Source organism: Chelon labrosus (genome assembly GCF_963514085.1).
Source record: "Chelon labrosus genome assembly, chromosome: 8".
NCBI classification, from domain to species: Eukaryota; Metazoa; Chordata; class Actinopteri; order Mugiliformes; family Mugilidae; genus Chelon; species Chelon labrosus.
The window spans coordinates 24,792,140-24,817,056 of NC_140358.1; the positions used below are offsets into that span (position 1 = coordinate 24,792,140).

At 43.1% G+C, this 24,917-nt stretch overlaps 1 protein-coding gene across 1 annotated transcript; it reads right to left on the reverse strand.

The window, feature by feature from the left end:
• Positions 1–3,312: 3,312 nt before the first annotated feature.
• On the reverse strand, positions 3,313–14,332 carry hspa9 (heat shock protein 9). The gene is made up of 16 exons (XM_084549995.1): positions 13,996–14,332; positions 13,142–13,200; positions 12,925–13,012; positions 10,956–11,137; positions 10,706–10,830; positions 10,545–10,618; positions 8,346–8,452; positions 8,084–8,246; positions 7,899–7,991; positions 7,197–7,406; positions 6,560–6,787; positions 6,246–6,468; positions 5,744–5,838; positions 5,547–5,639; positions 4,923–5,063; positions 3,313–3,483 (listed from the first exon to the last, which is right to left on the reverse strand). Exons 1-16 carry the CDS (start codon positions 14,074–14,076, stop codon positions 3,370–3,372), a joined length of 2,076 nt encoding a protein of 691 aa, XP_084406121.1. The 5' UTR covers positions 14,077–14,332; the 3' UTR covers positions 3,313–3,369.
• Between the last annotated feature and the right edge of the window lie 10,585 nt (positions 14,333–24,917).

The following is a 24,917-nucleotide window of genomic DNA, read 5'->3' on the forward strand; positions in this document are numbered from 1 at the left end:
TTTGTGTGTGAGTGCGCCTGTTGCCATCAAGGAGCGTCATTGCTATGGGGTGGGGGTGTCTGGTCTGGTCTAGGTGGGTGCTACATGTCTGAGTAACATCCACACCAATGAATGCCAGGTCCAAAAGTTTCCCAGCAGAACACTGAATTGTCACAAGATGGTCAATGTTATTTACTTCTTCTGTCAGTGGTTTTAATGTTGTGGCTGATCGGTGTATGCAGCGTAGTAAATCTGAGATAAAGCACTGCTTCCCCCTGCTGGATGTCCACATGAACAAAAGGTTAAAAGTAATCCTTGTAGAAAATGGGATTCATGTGAAACCCAAACAGCTCTAAAAGAAGAACAACAATTACGTCCACCCAGCTCATACGACGAATCAGCCAACGACAGGCTGCCACAAAGGTGATGTCAGGCCTGCACCTCAGCTTTTAAACACCTTTTAGTCGGTGTTAACATCACTCAGTGTTTATGCAATTAGTTTCAAGGCTTATGTTAGATGCTAAGAAGTAGTTTAAATGAGCTGAAGTAGAACACATTATGCTCTCTAAGTGATGAAAATGTTTGCAAATGGATGTCACACATTATTCTTTTCTAAAGCAGGGTACTTTGTGGTCATCTGGAAAAGGACACATTTACATGCGAATAAAGAGCTCAGTTAATATTATCATCGTTCTGCTGTTTGTTGCTGATATTAAAGTGGTTCATGTTTTAAATGCATCAAAACGGGTGAAATGTTACATTATTAATTAAGAGAAAGGGCAAACAGCACAGTGGAAGAGAAACATTTTAAAGACAATATGCACCGATCAGGCATAACATTATGACCACTGACAGGAGAAGTAAATAACATGGACCATCTTGTGACAATTCAATGTTCTGCTGGGAAACTTTTGGACCTGTTCCTTAGACATGTAGCACCCACCTAGACCAGACCAGGCACCCCCACCCCATAGCAATGACACTCCTTGATGGCAGCAGCCATCCCCAACAAGGATGCAGCCTGACACAGACACACATACAAAAACAGTTTAGGAACAACTCAAAAAAACATGAAGAACAGCACAAGGTGTTGACCTAGATCCCAAACTGATCAAGGCCCCTCAAGGACCCTCAACCCATAGGACCCAAAAAAAGAAATTGATACTGTATTGATCCCACAAGGGGAAATTATCTCTCTGCATTTTGACCCATCCAGTCGTTCACACAGTAGTGTTTCACGGTGGGGGCATTGGGCTGCAGCCTCTCAGGACCAGGCCCGGGGAGCAGTTTGGGGGTTAGAAGCTTGCTCAGGGTACCTCAGCCATGGACACGGCGGGAGGCGAACCTGGGACACCCTGGTCCCAAGCTGCACCACTAACCACTACAAAAGACCTGCCCCGTGTGAGGCTCGAACTCACGACCTTCAGATTATGAGACTGACGCGCTGCCTACTGCGCCAACGAGGCTGTCGGCCCCCCAGTGGCCCCCCACTAACAACATTCTGTTGCCTGACACCACAGGACACCCTCAGAAGGCCTATGTTCATGTCCAATTATTGATCCAGATCTCCTGGTAATGTGAAAACGTACTGTGTAGTAACTGGGTCAGTAATTAGGATGCAGCAGAACCAGAAATCGGAGAGCAGTCATTCAGTGATCGTTGACATCTATTGGTAAGAAAGGAAGAGTTAGTAGCTAAACTGGTGAACCTAATTGTTGCCCAAAAGGTCTACAGTGAAACACTCAGACTGCTCACTGGTGCTGTATCCAGGTTGTGTAAAGCATCTTAAAACACTTTAGAGCATTAATAGCTCAGCTGGCGCTACATAAACTCAACTGAAGTTGCCCAATGAAGCTGATTGATTCTTCTTCTGATGTTGCATACTTTTGCCGACAGTGTAAACGGCCTCAATTCCCTAGAATCTCCTATATGTGTCCTAAAGTTTCCCCATCAGGACATTGTATTGTCACAAGACTGTCAGTGTTATTTATTTCTCCTGTCACCAGTCATAATGTTGTGGCTGATCAGTGTATACAGTTATTCCATGTGCATATGTTCTGGAGAATGGACAGAAAGACAAAATGAGAGGGTTGCATGATGCACAGATCAGAACGTTCCTCAAGATGATTTTGTGAGTTTCCATTTATGTCTTTAGTTGGTGGCAGCAGCAGAGGATCTGACGATTCCTCGTTCTCCTCCTCGCTTACAAATTTTAATTTGAGTAATGCAACGTGTCAAACGCCATCAAACCGCACGTTCACATTTGATTTTTTTATTAGAAAAGACAACAGTTATTGCGACCCTCAATTTTCATTCAGTAATATTATAATCCCCTCCCAACAGCAGAGAGAGAAAACAAAAAAAAAAGAGGCCTCGAATTCATTACAATTCACTACCTCCCACGTCTGGATCACCCACAACAACAACAACAACAACAACAACCAGGCATGGGAATGACAGCCGAGTTCAGACATTTCTCAAACCCTTGCACTGGTTCTTCGTATCCCGTCTCCAGCTCCTGGCGTCTGTCTGAAATGGGAGGTAAACTAAGGCCTCATCCTGTGTTGTGCAATCTCAGCCTCTATAGTCCCAAACCCCTCCCCCCTCCCCGACCCGACATGGACCGCACAGCTCGAAATCTGTTTTAGGTGAACGCACCGAACTCTCACGCTCGTATACACAGGATATGAGAAATTAACTAAAGCTTGACTTCGTCCTCTCACAGAATTATTTATTTATTCTTTTCTCCTCCCCACCATAGGTCAGTATGAGAATCAAGCATGATGTCTCGGCAAACGGGATCACAACTCCATCCTGAACGCATTATGACGGAGAAAAGAGAAAACAAATGATGAAATGAAAACCTCACTGCAGCAGTTCTGTTCAGGTTTGCATGTCATTACAGTGATGTTGTGAGCTCACTATTAAAACAAGACCTCTATAAACAGATGTAGAGCATTGTTCCAACATGTTATATTATATTATATAGACTGAATGATCGACTCGCAAAGCTGGATCTCTCTTGGTGAACTCGTAGCAACAGCGCAAACTGCTATGACCTGAAGATGGAGCACGAACCAAAAGAGGAAACAAACTTTCAACTACCTCAAAAATCAGGAGCTTTGTAAAAATAAAAACATACATAACATTGTGTCTGACACAGTTAAATTACACACAGACAGGTCACGGGTTTGTGGAGTAGCGTACACGGACATTTATCATTTATATCGAGTATTTTACTGCCAAAACACAGTAGAATAATATATTACGGTAAGAATGACTAAAGACTGCCACCCTCCCCGCCTAGTCCACCCCTCTGCCCACCCGCCCCCCTCCAGCCAATCAGTCCTCTGTTGTCATGGTAACCTTGTGACAACCAAGTGCAAGTGTCTACTGCTGGCCTTCCTTCTTCTCTCCCTCTGATGAACTACTGCTGCTGCCGCCGCTGCTGCTGCCGTCGCTGCTGCCGCTGCTGCCGCTGCTGCCCTCCCGCTCTGCCGCCATCTGCAGGAAGAAAGGAGCACAGACGCCAGGTCAGAGATGTGCATTTCAGTCTGAAAGTCTCATCGGTTACTAATGATTTCTAAGGATTTGTTTGGGAAAGAACTCTTCAGCAAGTGTGCATCTATAACTGTAAACTATAGGAAACTAATCCACGTTTTATTGATTATACAGTTAAACCAAAATTACAAATATTCCCACGTTGCAGTTTCTAATTTGCAGTGAGTTAAACTTTGAAAAGTAAGTATTTTCCCTGTACAAGGCATCAAACTACCAGCAGATCTTAAGCTGTAACATAATCAGTTACACCAGACCAACTTCCCACTACAAACTGAAGGCAGGGAAGTTGCCGTCGGTTCCTGGCTAACCGAGACTGGAGATGGTGCTACAGCATAGACTGTATATTAATATGGACTACGCGTGTCCACTTCCTAACATTGGCCAAACTGACGCTAGTTTCCCGGGGATATGTGATATATCTTGTGAGTTTGGAGCCAGAGTCAGCGCATTACGGTCCGAAAGTGTAGCGCGTTATCGATGACCCCACCCACACTTCCTGTAGACTCACTCTCGGTTTCGTTTAATTAATGCTGCGCTCTGCTCTACCTCCACCAGTTACAAAGAAATGTTTGATATACACAGTACTGGAAAAATGGACTAATTAACTAACTAAAATGACAGAAACCATCCTTGATTTCCTTGATTATTTGACCTGTACTATATGTTTTAGTTTGACCCAAGTCCCATCCACTAACATGGAGGGGGTGGAGCTTATGACCTGTACTTCAGCCAGCCACCAGGGGGAGCTATACTTGCTTTGGCTTCACTTTAGAGGAGCTGCTCCTCTCCATCTTTATTTACAGTCTATGGTTGTGGCTAAAGTTAGCTTGTGTAGGCTCATGTAACTTAAAGCTCAAGGCTAACTGCACCTGCACTGTGCAGCAATTTGTTTTACACTAAGGTTTGTCAAAATACTTGGTGTCTGTACCCTAGATACAAAAAGAAAATCACAGAATCCACCATTTGAAGGACAGAGGCTTGTAATTTTCCACTGATATATCCGTGTTTAAAGAAGAAGTTAAAAGACCAACTATAACCCATGTAATATCCTGCACTGTCACTTGTTCTGTTGTGTTTACACGGCGTTCCTTTTCCGTTTATTGTGTCTCTACCGTCTGTGCTGCAGCTTGATTAAATGTCAATACCGCCGGGCTGACAACTTGTGTTCTTCCAGCGGAAATGTTACAGACGCACAAACAGATGGTTGTTTGAAGAAAAAGAGTTCATTCAAAATTATTTATGTTGCTCAGGCGCAGCGAGGGAGAAGAACAGAAGTGAGGAGGTGGGGGGGTGGAGTGGGGAAAAGCTGGCAAACGTCTCGGCACTGACCCAGTTGTGCCTTGTACGGCATCCTTTTCAACATCTGAGAACGAGGCTCTTACCTTCTTGTAGGCCATTTCGAAGAGCTTGAGCGACGCCTGCTGCAGGTTGGTGGCGGCCTGTTTGATGTTCTCTCCCGTCTCTGCGTCCTTGTTGGCAAGAAGATCCCTGACCTTTGTCATCTCCTCCTTCAGCTTGGTGCACTGGTGGTTGGACGAACCAAGGAAATAGAAACCGGAATGAATGAAGGTAGAAATGGTGCATAGCAGACAGGTCAAGATCTAACAGTATGAGGGATAAAATCCTGACATTTTGGTTGTTACTCTTAAAACTTGACCAAGTGCCTTGAGTCTGTGAAGGTTCTCAGTCATCCAGATCACGGTACATCCAACTGGACTTGTAGAGTTTTGAGAAGACCTTTCACCACGTTCTGCTTCTCAATGAGAACACGTCGGACGAGTGGTGAAACGTCTTCTCAGAACTCTACAAGTCCACTTCGAACTGAATCCAAAACTCACAGATGTCTAACGAGAAGTAGTTCGACTAATTTATTCAGCAGCTGGACTGAGAACATGCCGACTGCGGTAGTCCACCACCGTATTTAAGCCGTGGTTTATTCTTCCTATGTTGTCCAGGCAAGACAATGTGTTTAATCTGTTATTAAGCCTACATTAAATCAGCCGTACCTCATCAGCAGGAAGCTGGTCCTTGAACTCCTCCATCTTGGATTCTGTGTCGTGGATGATGCCCTCGGCCATGTTCACGGCCTCCACGCGATCCTGCAGCAACCAAACACAGTTAATGACCTCTCTCTGACACGGAGAACAGGTACATTTATAAACACCACCAAATAAACAGGTTCAAGTACGGTGTATCGTCTTACCTTTCTCCTTCTGTCCTCCTCTGCGTACCTCTCTGCATTCTTGATCATGTTCTCGATGTCGTCTTTGCTGAGGCCTCCTGATGACTGGATCACAACTGAGGAGGAAGAGGAGGAGGAGGAGGCAGAAGAGATGAGAAGATGTTTGGGATATTCAACAGGCAACAGATCTGACGTTTAGATCTGCTAATTAAACTACAGGGTCACAAGAATGAAAAGAACACGAGACATTCAAGGCACTCTGGGAAAAAATGCTAATGCTGTAAACTTTTAATTAAAAGACAAATATTCTGTGTTTGTATCCTTGAACAACATTTTGCTGCCAAGTTTTAACAAGAAATGATTGGAAGGGTTTAGTCCTCAGTGGTTACAGCTCCGTGCATAAACATTAGCGTCCAGAATTTTAATCCAACATGAATCCAAGTAATTTGATAATGAATTAACAGGTTTAACTTTCATTTAGATGTGACTGCATCGTTTAAAAATATGTTAAAATGACACTTACTCTGCTGTTCGCGGCCTGTGCCCTTGTCCTTGGCGGACACGTGGACGATGCCATTGGCGTCGATGTCGAAGGTGACCTCGATCTGAGGTACGCCGCGGGGGGCAGGGGGGATCCCCACCAGAGTGAACTGACCCAGCACCTTGTTGTCTGTTGCCATCTCTCTCTCGCCCTGACACACCTTGATCTCCACCTGAGTCTGACCATCAGCCGCTGTGGAGAACACCTGGAGGGGACGGCGACAACGTGGAGCTGTAGGTTATTGGTGCGCTTGTCGTAATGAAGCCAAACGTTACTGCAGCGCTGCTTTTAAGTACCTGGCTCTTCTTGGTGGGAATCGTCGTGTTCCTGTTGATGAGTTTGGTGAAGACGCCCCCGAGAGTCTCGATACCCAGTGACAGTGGAGTTACGTCCAAGAGCAGCACGTCCGTGACATCGCCAGCCAGAACGCCACCCTGGATGGCTGCTCCTATGGCGACGGCCTCATCGGGGTTGACCGACTTGCTGGGGGCGCGGCCGAACAGGTCCTGGACCGTCTGCTGGACCTGCAGAGACGAAACGAGTGCGTTACTCGTGTGTTTGTACACGAACGGCCGCTATGTACAGTCTCATGCTGAGGAAGAATCTCAACTCGTGAAGATCTCCTGGTCGTTTTGGTTTTTATCAGAGCAAAGCAGTAATCAACGTCACCCATAAAATAATTTTCCAAATTTAGAGGCCTTTAAAGTTTAGTATGCAAGTACACAAAGTACAAATTTAGCAGAGAAATGGAATCCACATTGCAGCACCACTTTGGACCAGGAGATGTCACTGTTGAGCAGCAGTGAGCTCCTCACCTGAACACTTGTGGATCTAAATCTAGTAAATACATAAATATGACTACACTTTCACCAAGTATTAGAATTGCAATTCACTGGCCGGACTTTCTTGGGGTTATACTTTAACGGTTAATACCTTGGGCATGCGGGACATGCCTCCCACCAGCAGCACCTCTCCTATGTCTCCCTTGGACACCTCGGCGTCCTGCATGGCCTTCTGACAGGGAGCCACGGTGCGGCGGATCAGGTCGGCCACGATGCCTTCAAACTGAGACCGGGTCAGCTTCATGTTGAGATGTTTGGGACCGGAGGCATCCATGGTAAGGTAGGGGAGGTTGATATCAGTCTGGGATGGAGTAAGGGAGGAAGGGAGGAGGGAAAAAACACACCAAGATTACATCACATCACCTGGTATGTGTTTTAACAGATGATATTTCTTTGCCCAGATGTTTGTATGACCCTGTACTAGGACCGTCCTGCAGAATCAGAATCAGGACAGTCCACTCTCACTGGGTCGAGTCCTGCAGCAGCTCAGCAGCAGCAGAAACTAAAACAGAATCTGCTGCAGTGAAGCACAACTCAGGAGCTTCCTCTACCAGCACTGTAACACTGAGCCAGACACAAAACACTCTGGACAGCTGACTGAGAGCTGGACTACGGTTAAGAATAAAGATTATTTGGGACAAGTGACAGAGAAAGAGTTAAGAGGCCGACTGCCAAAAAGCTTAAAGATATTTAACTAAAAGTTGCTTTGTCTCTGAACCGGCACCGTTGCACATATTTAATCTAATTAGTACACCTGCAAACTCATCTGCTTCAATGCCGATAAAGGCTTTACCTGCAGTGAAGACGACAGCTCACACTTGGCCTTCTCAGCAGCTTCTCTGACTCTTTGAAGAGCCATGTTGTCCTTCATCAGATCCACACCAGACTATAAAACAAAAACGGAACCAAACAATGCACATGAAAAACCAAGACGACAAAGACAAACCAGAGGTGAGGACAAAGCCAAACACTGCCTACCTCTCTCTTGAACTCCTTCACAATGTGTCTGAGGAGGTGCTGGTCAAAGTCCTCTCCTCCCAGGAAAGTGTCACCGTTGGTGGACTTCACCTCAAAGACTCCCTTCTGGATCTCCAGGACCGAGATATCAAACGTACCGCCGCCCAGATCGTACACAGCGATACTGGTAACACACAGACACACGGAGTTTTAGTAAAGGTGAATTACTGACAAACGTTTTCCTGACAGAACTTCACCGATGATGGTGTTCCCTTCTACTCACATCTTATCCTGGGTTTTGTCCAGGCCGTAGGCCAGAGCGGCAGCCGTCGGCTCATTGATCACACGCAGGACGTTCAGACCGGATATCTGTCCTGCGTCTTTCGTGGCCTGGGAATCAAGGAGACACCAAGATATTTGTCATTTTTGTATTTGTTGACCTTCTCGTCAACTTCTGCCTGCAGCAAAATCTCCGTTTGGCCTGATGGACCATGTGCTGTATGTCATTCCCCATGACTTGTACTGTACTGTGGTTTGTAAGTAGGATCGACAAATTGATCTGAACGGCAGCGAGTCGGAGATGTTTGTGTCAGTGAGGGACATGAGGACACTGGACAAACTGCTCTCCACCACGGACGATCGATCTCATCCACTACGCTAGATAATAGAGGGACAGCGGAGCTCATTCTCCAACAGACTGATTCAGCTCCACTCCCACAGTGAACGCTACAGGACGTCATTCATACAACTACTCTATCCAGCTGAACAACTTTCAACAATCACCTTTCTGTAACAGATAACTCCACATTAATGCACCTTATTAATCCTTCCTATGTATATAAATATACATGTACTATCTCTATTATGTACTTTATTTGCTTATACTATTTTATTTTACTAGATTTTTACTTATTTCATTAGATTTTTATTTTATTTTTTACTTGTGGTTCTCAAGAAAGAGAGACCTTGTGGATGAATAAAGTCTAAGTCTCTGTATAACCGTCTCCATCAAGTGAAGCCTTAAAAAAACATGTTTGTCCAACTGCCATTTCTCAAACTGTCTATGCACACTGACTGATTTATTAAAGGGGGAATGGGATGAAATATAATGTTAAACTAACAGTGCAGGTTCACTTGGAAACAAATAAACGGGTCTAGAGAAATATTTCAAGGCAGACAGAAGTTTTTCCAAGGTTGCATCAAGATTTCTGAACAGAACCGTCTCAGACTTTACTGGCCAGTCTAAGGAGTAGCTTTAGTAACAGACTCATTCTACCCAAATGCACCACAGAATGCCACAGGAGGTCATTCCTGCCTGTGGCCATCAAACTTTCTAACTCCTCCCTGAGTGTTGGTCACTCTTAACACTTTTAATTTATTTGCAATCTCTTACCTCTGTATATCGTGAATAGTTGTGCAATATTGTTTCTTTTACTTTAAATGCATCTTACTTTATATATTAATTATTATATTTTTTTATTCTATTGTATTTGCTCTGTCACCTAGCAACACTGTCACTTTATGGGAGCAACAGCAACAAAACAATTTCCTTGAAGGATTAATAAAACATTCCGATTCTGATTAGTATGAGAGACAGAAGCAGGACACGGTTGACTTTTACAGCATGCTCAATAACAATTACAGCACCGGTGTTCGTCAATGACCATTTTTTCCTGTGGCTAAGACGAGACGTCGTCTTACATAATGACATGTTAATGATCTCAAGCACCTGGTGGTAGCCTACCAAAACTAGCAAGCTGCCACAAGCTGTGTGGCTAGAAATTAAGTGGAAAAAATATGATAATCCTTTATTTGTCCCACAGTGGAGATCACCCTGCTATTTATGCAGCCTCCTTCACAGTAGGTGAGCTAAGTGAAGTTAAATAAGTCTCCTCTAAGCACTTTTCAAGTTGCTGTTTTCCGCTACATGAAGTTATTTCCCTCTGCCGACTTTTTACTGACACACATTTAAACTGTGTAGAGTGTATAATGGATTAACACTTAGAAAACTAAAAATTGTTTATAAATGTAGGTTCTGGATCCAACCTTATACGTTTGCAAAGACAGTACAGCAGGCCAATGACCAACACTGGAAAGTGGTATGTAGAATTGCTCAAGTGCTAAGACTGCAGTTTCACACGTTATAACGTGTGAAATAGCTGTGAAATTTATGTTGTTAGTTGCAGCCTGACTGAATGTAATAATTAAAAGTTAAACACCCCGATCAGAACCAATCATTCCTATGTAAATCTTATTTCCTAATACAGAAATGAATCAATTATAATAAATATTGTTTAAAACTCCTCTAATAGTATTTTGGATAAAATACCCCGTTTCCTGCACATAATCGTATTTCCCTTCAATAAAATATTCTTTATAATCTTGAGTATTTGACAAACGCCCATCTTTTAAAGCTGTTCATAGCGGAGAGCTGAGGTAAATGTTTTGACGCCTTGCCTTCAAACAAAGTGTGCGTATGTACCTGTCTCTGAGAGTCATTGAAGTAGGCTGGCACGGTGATGACGGCATTCTTCACTTTAGTTCCCAGGTAGTTCTCTGCAACACAAAACAGCAAATCATTAATAAAAGTATTGCTCACATGTGGAAGACTTTTTTATTTTTTGAAAGCAGTTGGAGTCGTACCTGCAGTCTCCTTCATCTTTATGAGAACAAAGGCTCCAGCCTGGCTAGGAGAGTACATCTTCCCATGAGCCTCAACCCAGGCATCACCGTTAGACGCACGCACAATCTTATACGGGACGTTCTTCCTGTTTATGAAAAGAAACTTCCATCAGGTAAAAAAAATAATGTACATTTGTTCCATTGCATTCAATAAGAAATGAAAGAGGTGTAAAGTAAAGGTTTTTGACATCATGACGACAGATGCACTCACAAGTCCTTCTGGACCTCTGCGTCATCGTAGCGACGTCCGATGAGTCTCTTTGTGGCGTACAGCGTGTTCTGAGGGTTGGTGACAGCCTGCCGTTTGGCGGGCATGCCCACCAGACGCTCCCCCTCTGCGGTGAAGGCAATGACTGAAGGAGTCGTCCTGGCTCCCTCTGCGTTCTCCAGCACCTGGACATGAGAAAATTGAACTCACGGTTAATTTAACCTAACTAATGTACTGTTACACCAACATGAGTGACATGTTGTCCTGTGTTGTGTGATTTACTGACTGTTTACTGACAGAAATTAATAATATCAGCACTAAAATACATACACAGATCAGGCATAACATTATGACCACCTTCCTAATATTGCGTAAGTCTCCCTTGTGCCTCCAAAACAGTTGTGACTCATCAGAGAATGAACATGGGCCTTCTGAGGGGAGGGGCCTCTGTGGATCATCCTACAGATTCTTGATCAGCTTGGGATCTAATGAATTTGGAGGCCAGGTCAGCACCTTGTGCTGTTCTTCATGTTTCTTTTGAGTTGTTCCTGAAGCGTTTTTGTGTGTGTGCCTGTGTCAGGCTGCATCCTGCTGGGGCTGCTGTCATCAAGGAGTGTCATTGCTATGGGGTGGGGGGTACTTGAGTCTGGTGTAGATGGGTGCTACATGTCTAAGTAACATCCACATGAATGAATGCCAGGTCCAAAAGTTTCCCAGGAGAACATTGTATTGTCACAAGATGGTCAATGTTATTTACTTCTCCTGTCTGGTCATAATTAGAGCTGTCCCAAACGATTATTTTTCAAACGATTAATCTAGCGATTATTTTTTCGATTAGTCGACTAATCTAACGACTAATTAATTATACGATTAGTCTTGAGTTGTTGAAGTTGTGCGTGGCTGTGGATGTGTATAATAAAGATGAACGTTTGTATTGCTGTTTGTTTTGGAGTTGCAACACATAAATGTTTTAGACTAACATCTAAAAAAAATAAAAATAAAAAAAAATCGGCGGCACGCGATCTACCCGCATTACCTTCGCGATCTAACGGTCGATCGCGATCGACGTAATGAGCACCCCGTCACAGATCATCTCGTCGTTTCTCTTCTCAAAAAAATTCTCAAATTCTCTTCAAATGCGCCAGGTGCAGCCAGGAAAGCTCGGACAATGCAGCGCGACCTATGCGTGTGTATGTGTGTGTGTGTGTATGTGTGTGTGAGTGCGAGTGCGCTCACTCGCGGGCTGGAGAGACCGAGTACACCGGGATGGGCTGACTGACTGTGATTAGAGATGGTGAAATACTGTTTTACTGTTTTAATGATTTTTTTATGGTCAAATGAGACTGTGGCGGGCCCAAACGATCGTTTGAAAAATAATCGTTTGGGACAGCTCTAACTTGCTCCTCGCTCCCACTACTGCTTGCCGCCGCCATTGCTTGTTCTTCTTCTTCTTCCGTTTTAAACTAAGGCGTCTACAGCGATTGGCGACTAGCGTTCTGGTGCATATTTACTGCCACCACTGGACTGGCGTGAGAGTTCATCTGGTAGGTTGTTGTTTGGAACGGGGACTTCAACCGTCGACTCGTCGACGCAAATTATTCATGTCGACGAATTTATGACGTCGATTACGTCGACGACGTCGACTAATCGTCCCAGCTCTAGTCATAATGTTATGCTTGATCAGTGTATATAGATTCAGTATAGATATATAACTGAGACAGTAGAGTGATGTTATCGTTTTGTGAAAACGGGTCCTTATGTTGAATTGAATCATCTGTTAGTTTGTCTGCATCTCGTCGACAATCTGACGTACAGCTACTTGTAAAAGGGCCATATCTTAAAAACGACCACCAGTCATCATGGCACTCAAAGTTCAACATTCATCTTTCCCTTTAGATATGCTGGGTAGAGACCTCAATTGATTACTTAACCCAGTGTCACTGACATGGGAGGTGTGTGTGCTCATCCTCACCTTGGCCTGTTTCCCCTCCATGACAGCAACACATGAGTTGGTGGTTCCCAAGTCAATGCCAATGACGGCACCCTTGACGGCTTCAGACCTGCAACACAAAAAACACAACAATACAATTTAGATTTTACTAGAAGGTTTATAACAATCGACAGCAATTAATTATGTTTACTTGAAAGGTTGATATATATGTTTTGTATTTATATCTGTTAATACTCACGCATAGTCCCTCCTGGACAGGGCTCTGAGAGCATCTGGCTGGAAGCCGGTCCAGCATGCCTGTGAACACATAACAACAATGACACAGCTGTTAGTCAATGCAGAATGGATGCACTGTGGTGGGATCGTTTCAAATATTAGTGATGAAGCAACAGCAGCCGACATCCTACTTCCCTACACCTCACAACAAAGACCTCTGACTAGGAAATTAAGAAATCTAAGAACAGAGACTTGAATATTGCCACAGACAGATATATATTACAGGAAATCAAATTTAATTGAAACAGAAAAGGCAGAAAAACATGTAGACGTGAGTGCGTTTATAAAATAAAACTTGGGAGCACCATGTGATAAGTGTTGCAGCATGTTGGGGGTGGGGACACCTCACTGAAGGTCACAGATCCACAGCCTCGGATCCAGGGAAAGACCATCTCATAACACATTTACTGACTTAAATAATTAGATTAAGAGCAAACTGAGATTTTTTTCCTCCTTCATTTGAATTAGACACCTCTGCCAGGTTCATAGGACGTCCATTGTGAGCTGGGACGCGTTAGCTTAGCCGCACACACCTGTAATTACGCAGCAGAGCTAACGCGAACTTGAGCTGTCATTAAACGGTCAAGAGCCAATTGTGATATTTTGAATTACAAAACCCTTGCTGTAAATGCGTGGTTTTATAATTTGAACGACACAGAATGCCTCTTAACTGTCAGTACTAGCGGCATGCGACATGGGGTGGCCTCAAGCTAATGCTGTTAGCATGCTAAGCTAGCCGGCTAGCTGTCAAATCCTACAAAAACGTCCGACGCCGGGTTGTGTATATAACTGATATTATAAACATTTGAAACTCACCTTCTTAATCAAAGATGACACGTTTCTTGCGCAGGTCCCTGTAGGAAGAGTCCTTGAAACACTTCTGGCGACACTCAACATTTTTGACAACTAACGCTAACAGGCTAACTAGATATAATACAAAAAAGCTTTCAGTGACGAAGCACGATCCGCGAAATGTTGAAGAGCGAAGAACTGGTGAGCGACGTCAAATCCCCGAGTGTCTCCGGACTTCCAGACGGTGTGTCCTGGTCAAAAAAACCCTGGAGCTAAGCGCTGGAGAGACTGACTGTCTTTGAGCTGCAGTGGGCAAAGAAACTACGAAGCTTCTTCTGGAATTATCCAACACATGTTGCACCATGAACCGCCGACGGACCCCAAATTGTGCTGTACGATTACTGCCTGAATAAATCTCCACTTAAATAAAATGTTACAGAACCGTGTATGCATTAAATACACTCAGTTCTTTAATAAACATGCTAGCCATTAAAAATAAGTGCTTTATTTGAAGGTTAAATATATTTTTAGCGTAGTTTTGTGAGCCTTACTGATAATGGCAATAATAGGGCAGACCCAAGCAGTGGGCATGTGAAGGTCATGATGTAACAAGGAATACGATGAGGTTTCACGTGTGTTACATCAGTGATGCTGAATGAACATGCCTTATGTATCAGACATTGTTACTACTGTTTACTTTTTTATCTTGTGTATATATAACATATCACCCAAGGAAGATTTGTTTCCATATACACCTCAGGTTTCTGCAACAAGGCAAGGAACAAATGTTGCTTCCAACTTGGAAGAAGACAATTTCTTTGCATTCAAAAGGAATGCATGGGCTGGGAACAATGACCTTAGTACACAGTGTTCTGACTTTTCTTGTACAAAAATAGTAAAGAGTTTGTCCTTGTACAAAATAGTAAAGAGTTCCAAAAGTGGGAAAGATTCACTGGTAGAAATTAAGACATCCTCCTGTTTATGTTATGCTGAATATCATTCATTCATTCATTCATTCATTCATTCATCTTCTGTAACAGCTTGTCCCGTGAAGGGTCGTGGGCGGAGCCGGGACTGGAGCCTATCCCAGCTCCCATTGGGCGAGTGGTGGGGTACACCCTGGACAGGTCTCCAGTCTATTACAGGGCTAACACAGAGAGACAGACAACCATTCATGGTGAATATCACACACGTTATCCAATATATCACTCAATATAAGGCAGGAGCTGAAGTTAGTCATAATGGAGAATGGGCAAGGACGCAGTAAAATCAATATATAATTTAGATATCCCTGGTTTGCCCCTCATATTTAGAGGTTAGTCTTATAATATTTTTCAGTGTTGTGCTGACTCAATGAGGACATTTTGTAATTAGCCTTATAAGAGCCTTAAAACATTTCACTCTTTCTAAAGCTCAAGATAGTGTCTTCACATGTCTTATTTCGTCCGACCAACCATTCAGGAATCCTTAAAATAATCAAACTACTGTCACGTATGACCGAGAAATAAGGAAGTTTAAACAATAAATCACTTTAATAACTGATATACTGTATCTTACAACTACATACTTTATGTATCTCACTATATACTGTACACTATGTCTATATATCTATATTACCACATATCTTCATATCCACTTTATTGCATTATATATATTGCTTGTATATGCTTTAGTATGTTGTTTTATATACTTCTGTATATTTTACATACTTTATCAACTTGTGCAAAAACAAAAGTGGGGGTTGATGACATTATTTAGACTTAGACTTAGATAAACTTTATTGATCCACAAGGGAAATTGCTTGGTTACAGTAGCTTAGTTGTACATAAAAAAACACACTCTTAAGAACCTCGGATAAAAAGAAAAGATTCAATTAAATAAAATAGAAATAAAAAAATAAGTAGAATAAAATCAAGTAAGATAAAATAGAAATAGTATAAGCCAAAATGTACAAATTATCATATTAGCATATGAACAAATGTACAAGAAACAGAGAAGGAAGAATATAAATTATATATACAGGGTAAGGTGTAAGGTGCAGTAGTGTACATTAACATTAATAACATTGAGTTATCTGTCACAGAAAGGTGAGTTGTTGTACAACTGAACAGAGAATGGTATGAATGACGTCCTGTAGCGTTCAGTGTGGGAGCTGAGCTGGATCAGCCTGTTGGAGAATGAGCTCCGCTGCCCCTCTATAGTCTGGTGTAGTGGATGTGACGGATTGTCCATGATGGAGAGCAGTTTGTCCAATGTCCTCCTGTCCCTCACTGAGACAAACGTCTCCAACTTACTGCCAATCACATGACCAGCCTTTCGGATCAATCTGTCAATCCTACTTATGTCCTTTTTGCTGGTGCTGCTCCCCCAACAAACCACAGCAAAGTACAGGGCACTCGCAACAACAGACTGGTAGAAAATCTCCAGCAACTTGCTGCACACGTTAAAAGACCTAAGCTTCCTCAGGAAGTAGAGTCTACTCAGTCCCTTCTTGTACACAGCATCACTGTTGTCCCTCCTGTCCAGTCTGCTGTTCATGTAGACTCCCAGGTACTTATAATGGTCCACTACTTCCACCTCCAGACCCTGGTTGGTGATGGGCTCCACTGGTGTCCTCTTCTTCCTGAAGTCAATGACCAGCTCCTTGGTCTTGTCCATTATTTGACAATCTCCAGCTTTTCCTCCTGCAGAGTAATGTCCTAGTTGAAGTCAAACATACAAATAGGTGCTCCTGCACGTAAGAGATGTTAATTTATAATATATCATAGACTGTATATAAATATGGACATGGAGGGGTTGGTGTTGGCGTCCTGTTTCTATGGCGTCAAATAACTAACTAAGACGAAACTTATCAGAAAAAAATGAAGTATGAATCAGTATTATAACAAATGAACATGAAAAAAAATAATAATTGACATGTACTTTAATGTTTTACTTTTTCCCCAAGTCCCATACACAAACATGGAGGAGCGTATGTCTTATACTGCAGCCAACCACCAGGGGGAGCTCTACTCGCTTTGGCTTCACCATTGAGGAGCTGTTCCGTCGTCCATCTTTATTTACAGTCTATGATTCACATCAACAGTGTGAGAGATACCGGTAAACGCGACCATACACGCGCATAATATTCGGTATCAGCGGCGGTTGGACTGAGCTGCTTAAGGTTCGACTTTTACACAACTTCCCACGGGACTGTGAACGCCGCATGAAGCGGCATCTCGCGAGAAGAGACTTCCTTTAGACAACATTGTACGTGGCTTCACAGCTGAGCCACGGACTGGGGAGTGTTTACAGTAGAGGTGTGCGATACCGCTAGATTTGGTATCGATCCGATACCAAGTAAATACTGGGCCAGTATCGCCGATACCGATACCGATATCGATACTTTTTAAAAATTAAGGTGGATGCGCCATCAATCTGAATCAATCTAAATCTGAATTAATTCTCATGACATTTTAAGTGTTTTCGTGATTTGCCTTTTGGATTATTAATCAATTAAAGTTCAGTACAGAATTTGGTTTATAAGTAAATAGAAAATACTTTATCACAATAAAAGTTTTTGTTCAGAAACAACACAAAATGCAATAAAAACTTAATCTCTCCCTTCACTGAACTTCTTTCTGGATTTTCTTTTCTTAAATAAAGTGTAGAAAATTATCACTCCACAATAAAAATAATGTAAGGACGTGTTTAGGAAGTACAATACAATACAAAAATAAGACAACATTTCTCCCCTTTAGTGCACTTTTTTTCGTCGTATCAGCGATCTCTAGGGGCCAAGCGGGTGGGGATTTTAAAAATGTCTATATGCTTTTACAAGTTTGTTGTGTTACCACTGTATCTTACCACCTTTTTACAAATAGCACAACTTGCTATCGTTTCATTTTCGGCCCGAAAATATAACCAAACAGCTCTATTCTTTCTCTCGTTGTGTGTAATGCGTTGCTGCTGGCCGAGCCTGGCTGGTAGCGGTGGGCGGTGTTCGGTCACCTGGCGCCGCGGAGTCACATGACGGTACAACAAACACACGCGAGGGGGAGGAGGAGCAAAACGAGCCCGATCTGCTCTGTGACAGCAGTGGCATCCAGACAAACAGAGTCGGGCCGCTTCTTTAATGAAACGAGAGAAACTGAAACTTAAGTATCGATCTCATTACATTGGTATCGATCAATCTCGATACCAACGTTGGTATCGATATTATCGATATTTGGATCGATCCGCCCACCTCTAGTTTACAGGGCATGTCAGTGTCAATTGACCCAGGAACTACTAATCCTCATAATTAAGGTTTATTTAGATCCTATAAATACAACAACAATGCAGCTTTTGACGTTTTGCATGACAAGGAATACACAGATTAGCCATAACATTATGACCACCAACAGGAGAAGTGAATAACATTGACCATCTTGTGACAGTTCAGCGTCCTGCTGGGAAACTTCTGGACCTGGCATTCATTCATTGGTGTGGATGTTACTTGGACATGTAGCACCCACCTAGACCCAGACCAGGCACCCCCACCCCATAGCAATGACACTCCTTGATGGCAGCAGACATCCCCAGCAGGATGCAGCCTGACACAGACACAACAGCACAAGGTATTGACCTGAGGGGTATTGTATGGAAGCCCATTTCCGCCACTTGATGAAAAAAAATTATGAGTTACTAAGTCAAAATTATGAGATAGCTAAGTCATAATTATGAGATACTAAGTCATAATTATGAGATAGCTACGGTAAGTCAAAATTATGAGATACACTCTTGCTGTGTCTTAAAGTCATACTACATTTTGATGTGATGGGGTTTGTGTGAATCGGTCCAGCTCCTGTCATAATAAGTAAGTGGCCTAAGTGATAAATCAGTGGATCACACAATGTTGTTCGGGATGATTCACACAAACCCCATCACATCAAAATGTAGTATAACTTTAAGACACAGCAAGAGTGTATCTCATAATTTTGACTTAGCTTTCTCATAATTATGACTTAGCTATCTCATAATTTTGATTTAGTAATCTCATAATTTTGACTTAGCTATCTCATAATTTTGACTTAGTATCTCATAATTATGACATAGTATCTCATAATTTTGATTTAGTATCTCATAATTTTGACATAGTATCTCATAATTTTTTTTCATCAAGTGGCGGAAATGGGCTTCCATAGTATTGCACAAAACTAGAATAAAGAAATCCAGGATAATTGAGCAAGCGCGGCTTGACCTAGTCGGTTCGGCGCATCCTGGCTTAATTGGTTGCCCGTTTGCCGAGCCAGGATAAAAAGGCGCGGCTATGTTAAACCAGATGAATATAGCTGGGATAAGTGCGCGTTCACGGGATACTTAAACAGACCTCGCGATCGCTCACAGAATCACTGATGAGAACATGGATAAAAGTCGCGCGTCATATTTCACGGCCGTGGAACAACAGCTCCTGATGCAGTTTTACGAAGAGGTGAAAGATTCAATATGAAAAAAGGCAATACTATTGCCATAATTAAATAACGCGAGAAAGCCTGGCAGACAATAGCGCAGACAATAATAAACAGTGCTCCCAGGGCCGGTTCTCCCTATACGCACACTACGCAAGTTGCGCAGGGCCCCGCAGGTTAATTAATATATATCAAATATGGAAAGAAGGTGAAAGGATTAACTTTGACTAGCCTAAATATTTAGTTGAATTTTGATTTGTTGTGCTGCACACTAGATAATAGTATACACATAGCAGGCCTAGTCTAAATTATAAGCATGGCGTATTAGACATATTCATTGTAATTCATTTAATAACATTTAAATAGTCTAGTTGGACAAAATATGGAAGAAAATCAGAGGGAACCACATTGAATGGGCCTGGTGGAGATGATAAAATTAACAACAACATAGGCTATCTTTATGGTTTGTAGCCTATGTTCATGTTTTTTTTGTTCATATGGAAACTTATTATCATTTTTCATATTGTTACAGCATGTGCTGTGGGGGGCCCCTTAACAGGATTTTGCTTAGGGCCCCATGGAGGTTAGAACCGGCACTGAGTGCTCCATTGGAACCGTCATAATTAGGCTACAATTAAAAAGGACTAAAGGAGTTACTTTTCAAGTTACTCAGGAAATGTAGAGTATGATTAAGTGCAAACAAGTATCCACAATGTGTGTGTTTAATCTATTTTTCTCATGTTACGTTTTTATCTATTTTATCTTTCTCTCTTTAATAAAGAACAAACTTGTCTGGCCATAAACAGGCCTGGCAGCAAGTTAAAATTAAATATAAGAACATTTTGCAGGCTGGTAAGTGACTTTAAATAAAGGGAGGCCAGTGATGGAGGGGATCAGGGAGGGACAGTAACCGACTCTGTCCCAGCCACAGAAGTTGTCCGCTTCATACAAGGTACATATTGTAGCACTACTGCACATGGAACACAATCAAATCAATAAATCAATCAATATATTTTTTTTTTTAAACTAGAAAACATTGTGGTGTCCTCCCTCTTTCATGAATGTAAAGTAGAATTTAAAAAAGAACCACCAATACTAAGTGTAACTGCTCCCAAAGGTTTTCTTCTAGCTCAGACAGACTTGACGAGTCAACCACTGTTCAACAGTTTATTATCACGCACTGTAGATGAACATCGTTTTTTGGTGAAAAACTGTAACAGAAATAATATACGTATAAAAATGTGTTACATGTCAAATAAACCAATACACATTACAAATACACATGGTCACACATACCGTTTCGCCTTCTGAACCGGAATTCAGGAGAAGTTAGGAGAATGTGCCTACATTGCATCCTATGGACCATAAACAGGAAGTAATGAGCAACTCTTGCTCTCGGCTTCCTTCTCAACCTAACTGTGTGATCCTGATCACCTGACTTTTCTACACCACATTCAATGCAACTTTTAAATGAACAGCAGGGGGCGCAATTAACCAAATTAAATGTGAAACTTCACGGCATATTACACCTGTAGTCATATTACAATCATGAAATGTAGAAAGGTAAATTATTCATTTATTAATATAATCATGAACTTAAATCCAAGACAGTTACACTGCCACCAAATTATAATGAATTATGTGACCATATTATTGAAAATAATAACTTAAATCATATAATTTTCTAATAAACTGTCATTTAACTTTTCCTGATTAACTCTATTTAGGTTAGACACCGTCAGGTAAAATAGTTAAGACTGGCTTTCCACTAGCACCACTAGCTTATGCACTGGACGCTCAAGAATAGATGGCTGTGTCAAGCGTTCACCTTTCCTGCCCAGACTTCTCTGACCTATTTGAACTTTAACCTTTCTCACTAGACCATCATCATCTTCGCTCGTCTCCACAATCCTGGCCAGTTTCCACTCATTTCTGGGAACATTGTCCTCCTTGACAATCACTACATCCCCTATTTGTACGTTTCTTCTGGGCACAAGCCATCGTTGTCTGAGGCTTATATTAGCCAGGTACTCTTTGCGCCATCTACTCCAGAATTGTTCTGTCAGGTATTGTACCCTCCGCCACCTCTTCCTGCCATACAGATCTTCTTCGACAAAGTTGCCAGGAGGAGGGAGGGGCACAGACGTCTTCATAGTGAGGAAGTGATTGGGTGTTAGCGGTTCTACACTCTTGGGGTCATTGATCGTATCCGTTGTGAGGGGGCGATTGTTCACAATCGACATAGCCTCGTAGAAGAATGTTCTCAATGAGGTGTCATCCAGTCTTCCTGTAGCTTGTATCAGGACAGAGCTCATCACACTCCTGACTGTCCGTATCTGGCGTTCCCACACGCCTCCCATGTGGCTTGCTTCAGGAACGTTCATCAGGAAATCACACTGTTTCCTTGCAAGGTAGGTTGCAATCCTCTCCTTGTCTAATTCCATAAGACTCTTTTGTAACTCATTCCTTGCTCCGACAAAGTTAGTGCCTCGGTCACATCTGATCTGTCTCACCGCTCCTCGTATTGCTATAAAACATCTTAAAGCGTTTAGGAATGCATCAGTTGTGAGATCCTCCAGCATCTCGATGTGGATTGCTCTGGAGCTTAAACATGTGAACAACAGACCATACCTTTTGTTTTCCTTCCGACCTGTTTTTGTGTGGAAAGGGCCGAAGCAGTCAATTCCGGTATATGAGAATGGTGGAGAGGGATCTACTCGGTCAACTGGCAGGTCCGCCATACGTTGCTCTTCGATTTGTCCACGCACCTTCCTGCAGATGACACAATTTTTGATGTATTTGGCCACTGTCTTGCTGCCGCCGATAATCCAGTATCCACTGGCCCTGAGCTCATTCATTGTTTGGCCACGGCCCTGGTGTTGAGTTCTCTTGTGACAGTCGTCCAATATCAGTTGTGTGACGATACCTTCCCTAGGTAGGATCACTGGATACTTCAGCTCAAGGGATGCAGAAGATCGTCTAAGCCGTCCTCCGACCCTGAGTAGTCCATCTTCAAAGGTAGGATCAAGCTGATACAGTTTACTTGTTTTTGGTAATTTTTTAGATTTCTGGCTAAGCCATTTTTGATCCTCTTCAAAGGCTTCTCTTTGTGCTACCTTGACGAGTGTAGTAGCAGCCTTTCTTCTCTCCTCTACACTAATGGGCCCAGACTGGTCTCTGCTAGCCAGCCTTTTAATCCGAGCGATAGTGTTGAGGGCTGTATTCCAGTTTGAGAATCTTGACAACCGCTCAAGGAAGTTTTCACCTTCCAAAGCATCTGTTTTGAGGACCTTGACCTCTGGGTCACCAACAAGAAGCTCTGGGGATGTTTTGTTCATTACTATCTCTTGTTCCCATAGGAACTTAGGACCTGTCAGCCAGTTTGACTCACTCAGGTCTGCCACCTTGAGACCCCTAGACGCATGGTCTGCTGGATTTTGACTTGTCTCGATGTAGAACCATTGGTTTGGGTCTGTAGTGTCTCTTATTCTTTGGACTCGATTGGCGACGAACACATGGAAGCGCCGGGCTTCGTTCTTGATATACCCAAGCACCACCTGCGAGTCGGTCCAGAAGAATTCCTGGTCTACCTTCAGATCAAGCTCTTCTCTGAGAATACTGCTCACTGCAGCAGAGACTGCGGCTGCGGTGAGTTCGAGACGTGGTATGGTCACGATGTTGATGGGTGCCACTCTGGCTTTACCCATGACCAGTGCACAATGCACCTGCTCTTCAGCAACAACCCTAATGTACGAACATTGGCCATAGCCATTGTTGCTCGCGTCTGAGAAATGATGCAGTTCGATTTTTTGGATCGCACCAAGGTTCTCAGGAATGAAGCATCTTGGTATTTGGATTCTTTGGAGATTCTCCAAGTCAAGGAGCCATGCTTCCCACCTTGGCTGTAGTTCTGGGGGGAGAGGATCATCCCATCCAACTCCTCGTTTGCACATCTCTTGCAACACCCTCTTTCCAGTCAAGATGTAGGGGGAGAGAAATCCTAGAGGGTCATACACGCTTGCAACTGTAGATAGGATTCCTCGCCGCGTGGCAGTCTTTTCATTGAGGACGACATTGTATGAGAACGCGTCCGTTTCTACATTCCACTTGACTCCTAATACACTCTGCATTGGAAGCTCACTGTAATTCAGGTCTACATCATTCACTACAGTAGCACGATCACTCTCCTGGATGGTATCTAATACTTCTCTGCTGTTAGACACGAACTTGTGCAGGTGCAGTTTTCCTTTAGCACAGATCTCTTGTGTTTCCGTGATCAGCTGGACGGCTTCCTTGACTGAGTCCACACTGATAAGTCCGTCGTCCACATAAAAATGTTTGCGGACAAAGCTTGCTGCCATTGGGTAATCCTTTTCATATTCACAGGCGAGATATTTCATGCCGTAGTTGGCGCATCCCGGAGATGACGCTGCTCCGAAAATATGAACGCGCATGCGATATTCTTTGAGCTCACCTTCTGTGTTTCCCTTTTTCCACCACAGGAATCTCATGAAGTCCCGATCATCTGGGTGGACGTGAAAACGGTGAAACATCTTTTCTACATCACAGGTGATTGCAATCTGATGCTCACGGAATCTACACAGTACTCCTGTCAGAGTGTTAGTTAGATCCGGTCCTGTGAGTAGGTGATCATTAAGAGAGGTGCCTTCAAATTTGGCTGAGCAGTCGAATACAACTCTAATTTTTTCAGGCTTCCGCGGGTGGTACACCCCGTGGTGTGGGATGTACCATGTGCTGCCCTCCTTTGGTAAGCTGTCTGCTTCTTCCGCATCACCATCCTCAAATACGCCATCCATGAATTTCACATAATCTTCCTTGTACCTTGGATTCTTGTCTAGTTTTCGCTTTAGATGCCTCGCTCTGACCGTAGCAAGGTGTTTGTTGTTCGGGAGCTGGGGACGCTCTCTGAAGGGTAGAGGCATCTCTAGATGTCCTTTCTTATTATGATGGATGTTCCCATTCAGGTGCTGTAAAAACTGAATATCTTCTTGGGATATGTTCCTTTCCTTGGCGTTAGTGTCCAGAAAGTCTGTTTCCAATGCCTTAATGACAGAGGCAGGTGTGATAGGCGGAAGTTCCTTCACAGAGACGCGATGGCAGAACCCTGTCACATCCTTTGAGCTAGCTTGAGCTGTTTTGGATCCCACTATACTCCAACCTAACTCTGTCTTGACTGCATATGGATCACTGTCTTCCCCTGATATCACTTGTGTTGGTTTCAGGGCTCTTGCACAGTCATATCCGATCAGGAGTCCTACCGGACAGTCCAGTAGACCAGGGAGCTCTTTTGCTATGCTGAAAAGGTGAGTCCATCCCCTTGCAGTTTCACATGTTGGAATACTGTTTTGCTCCAACGGGATGCATTCTCTAGTGTAGGCTGGCGGTAGCTCAATGCTCTCTTTTGAGCAGTATCCTCTCACCTTAAGTCCCACTGCTCTTTGGCAGTTCACTATTGAACCTCTGTCAGTCATTGTTGACAACTTCAGTTTGATAGGT

What these genes read in the sequence shown, in the direction of transcription:
- hspa9 (XM_084549995.1), bottom strand. Translation starts at nt 14,076, where the DNA reads ATGTTGAGTGTCGCCAGAAGTGTTTCAAGGACTCTTCCTACAGGGACC. An exon ending in CTGTCCAGGAGGGACTATGC is followed by an intron (nt 13,013 to 13,141) that starts GTGAGTATTAAC and finishes TTTGTGTTGCAG; the next exon opens with GTCTGAAGCCGTCAAGGGTG. An exon ending in TGGAGGGGAAACAGGCCAAG is followed by an intron (nt 11,138 to 12,924) that starts GTGAGGATGAGC and finishes TCTCATGTCCAG; the next exon opens with GTGCTGGAGAACGCAGAGGG.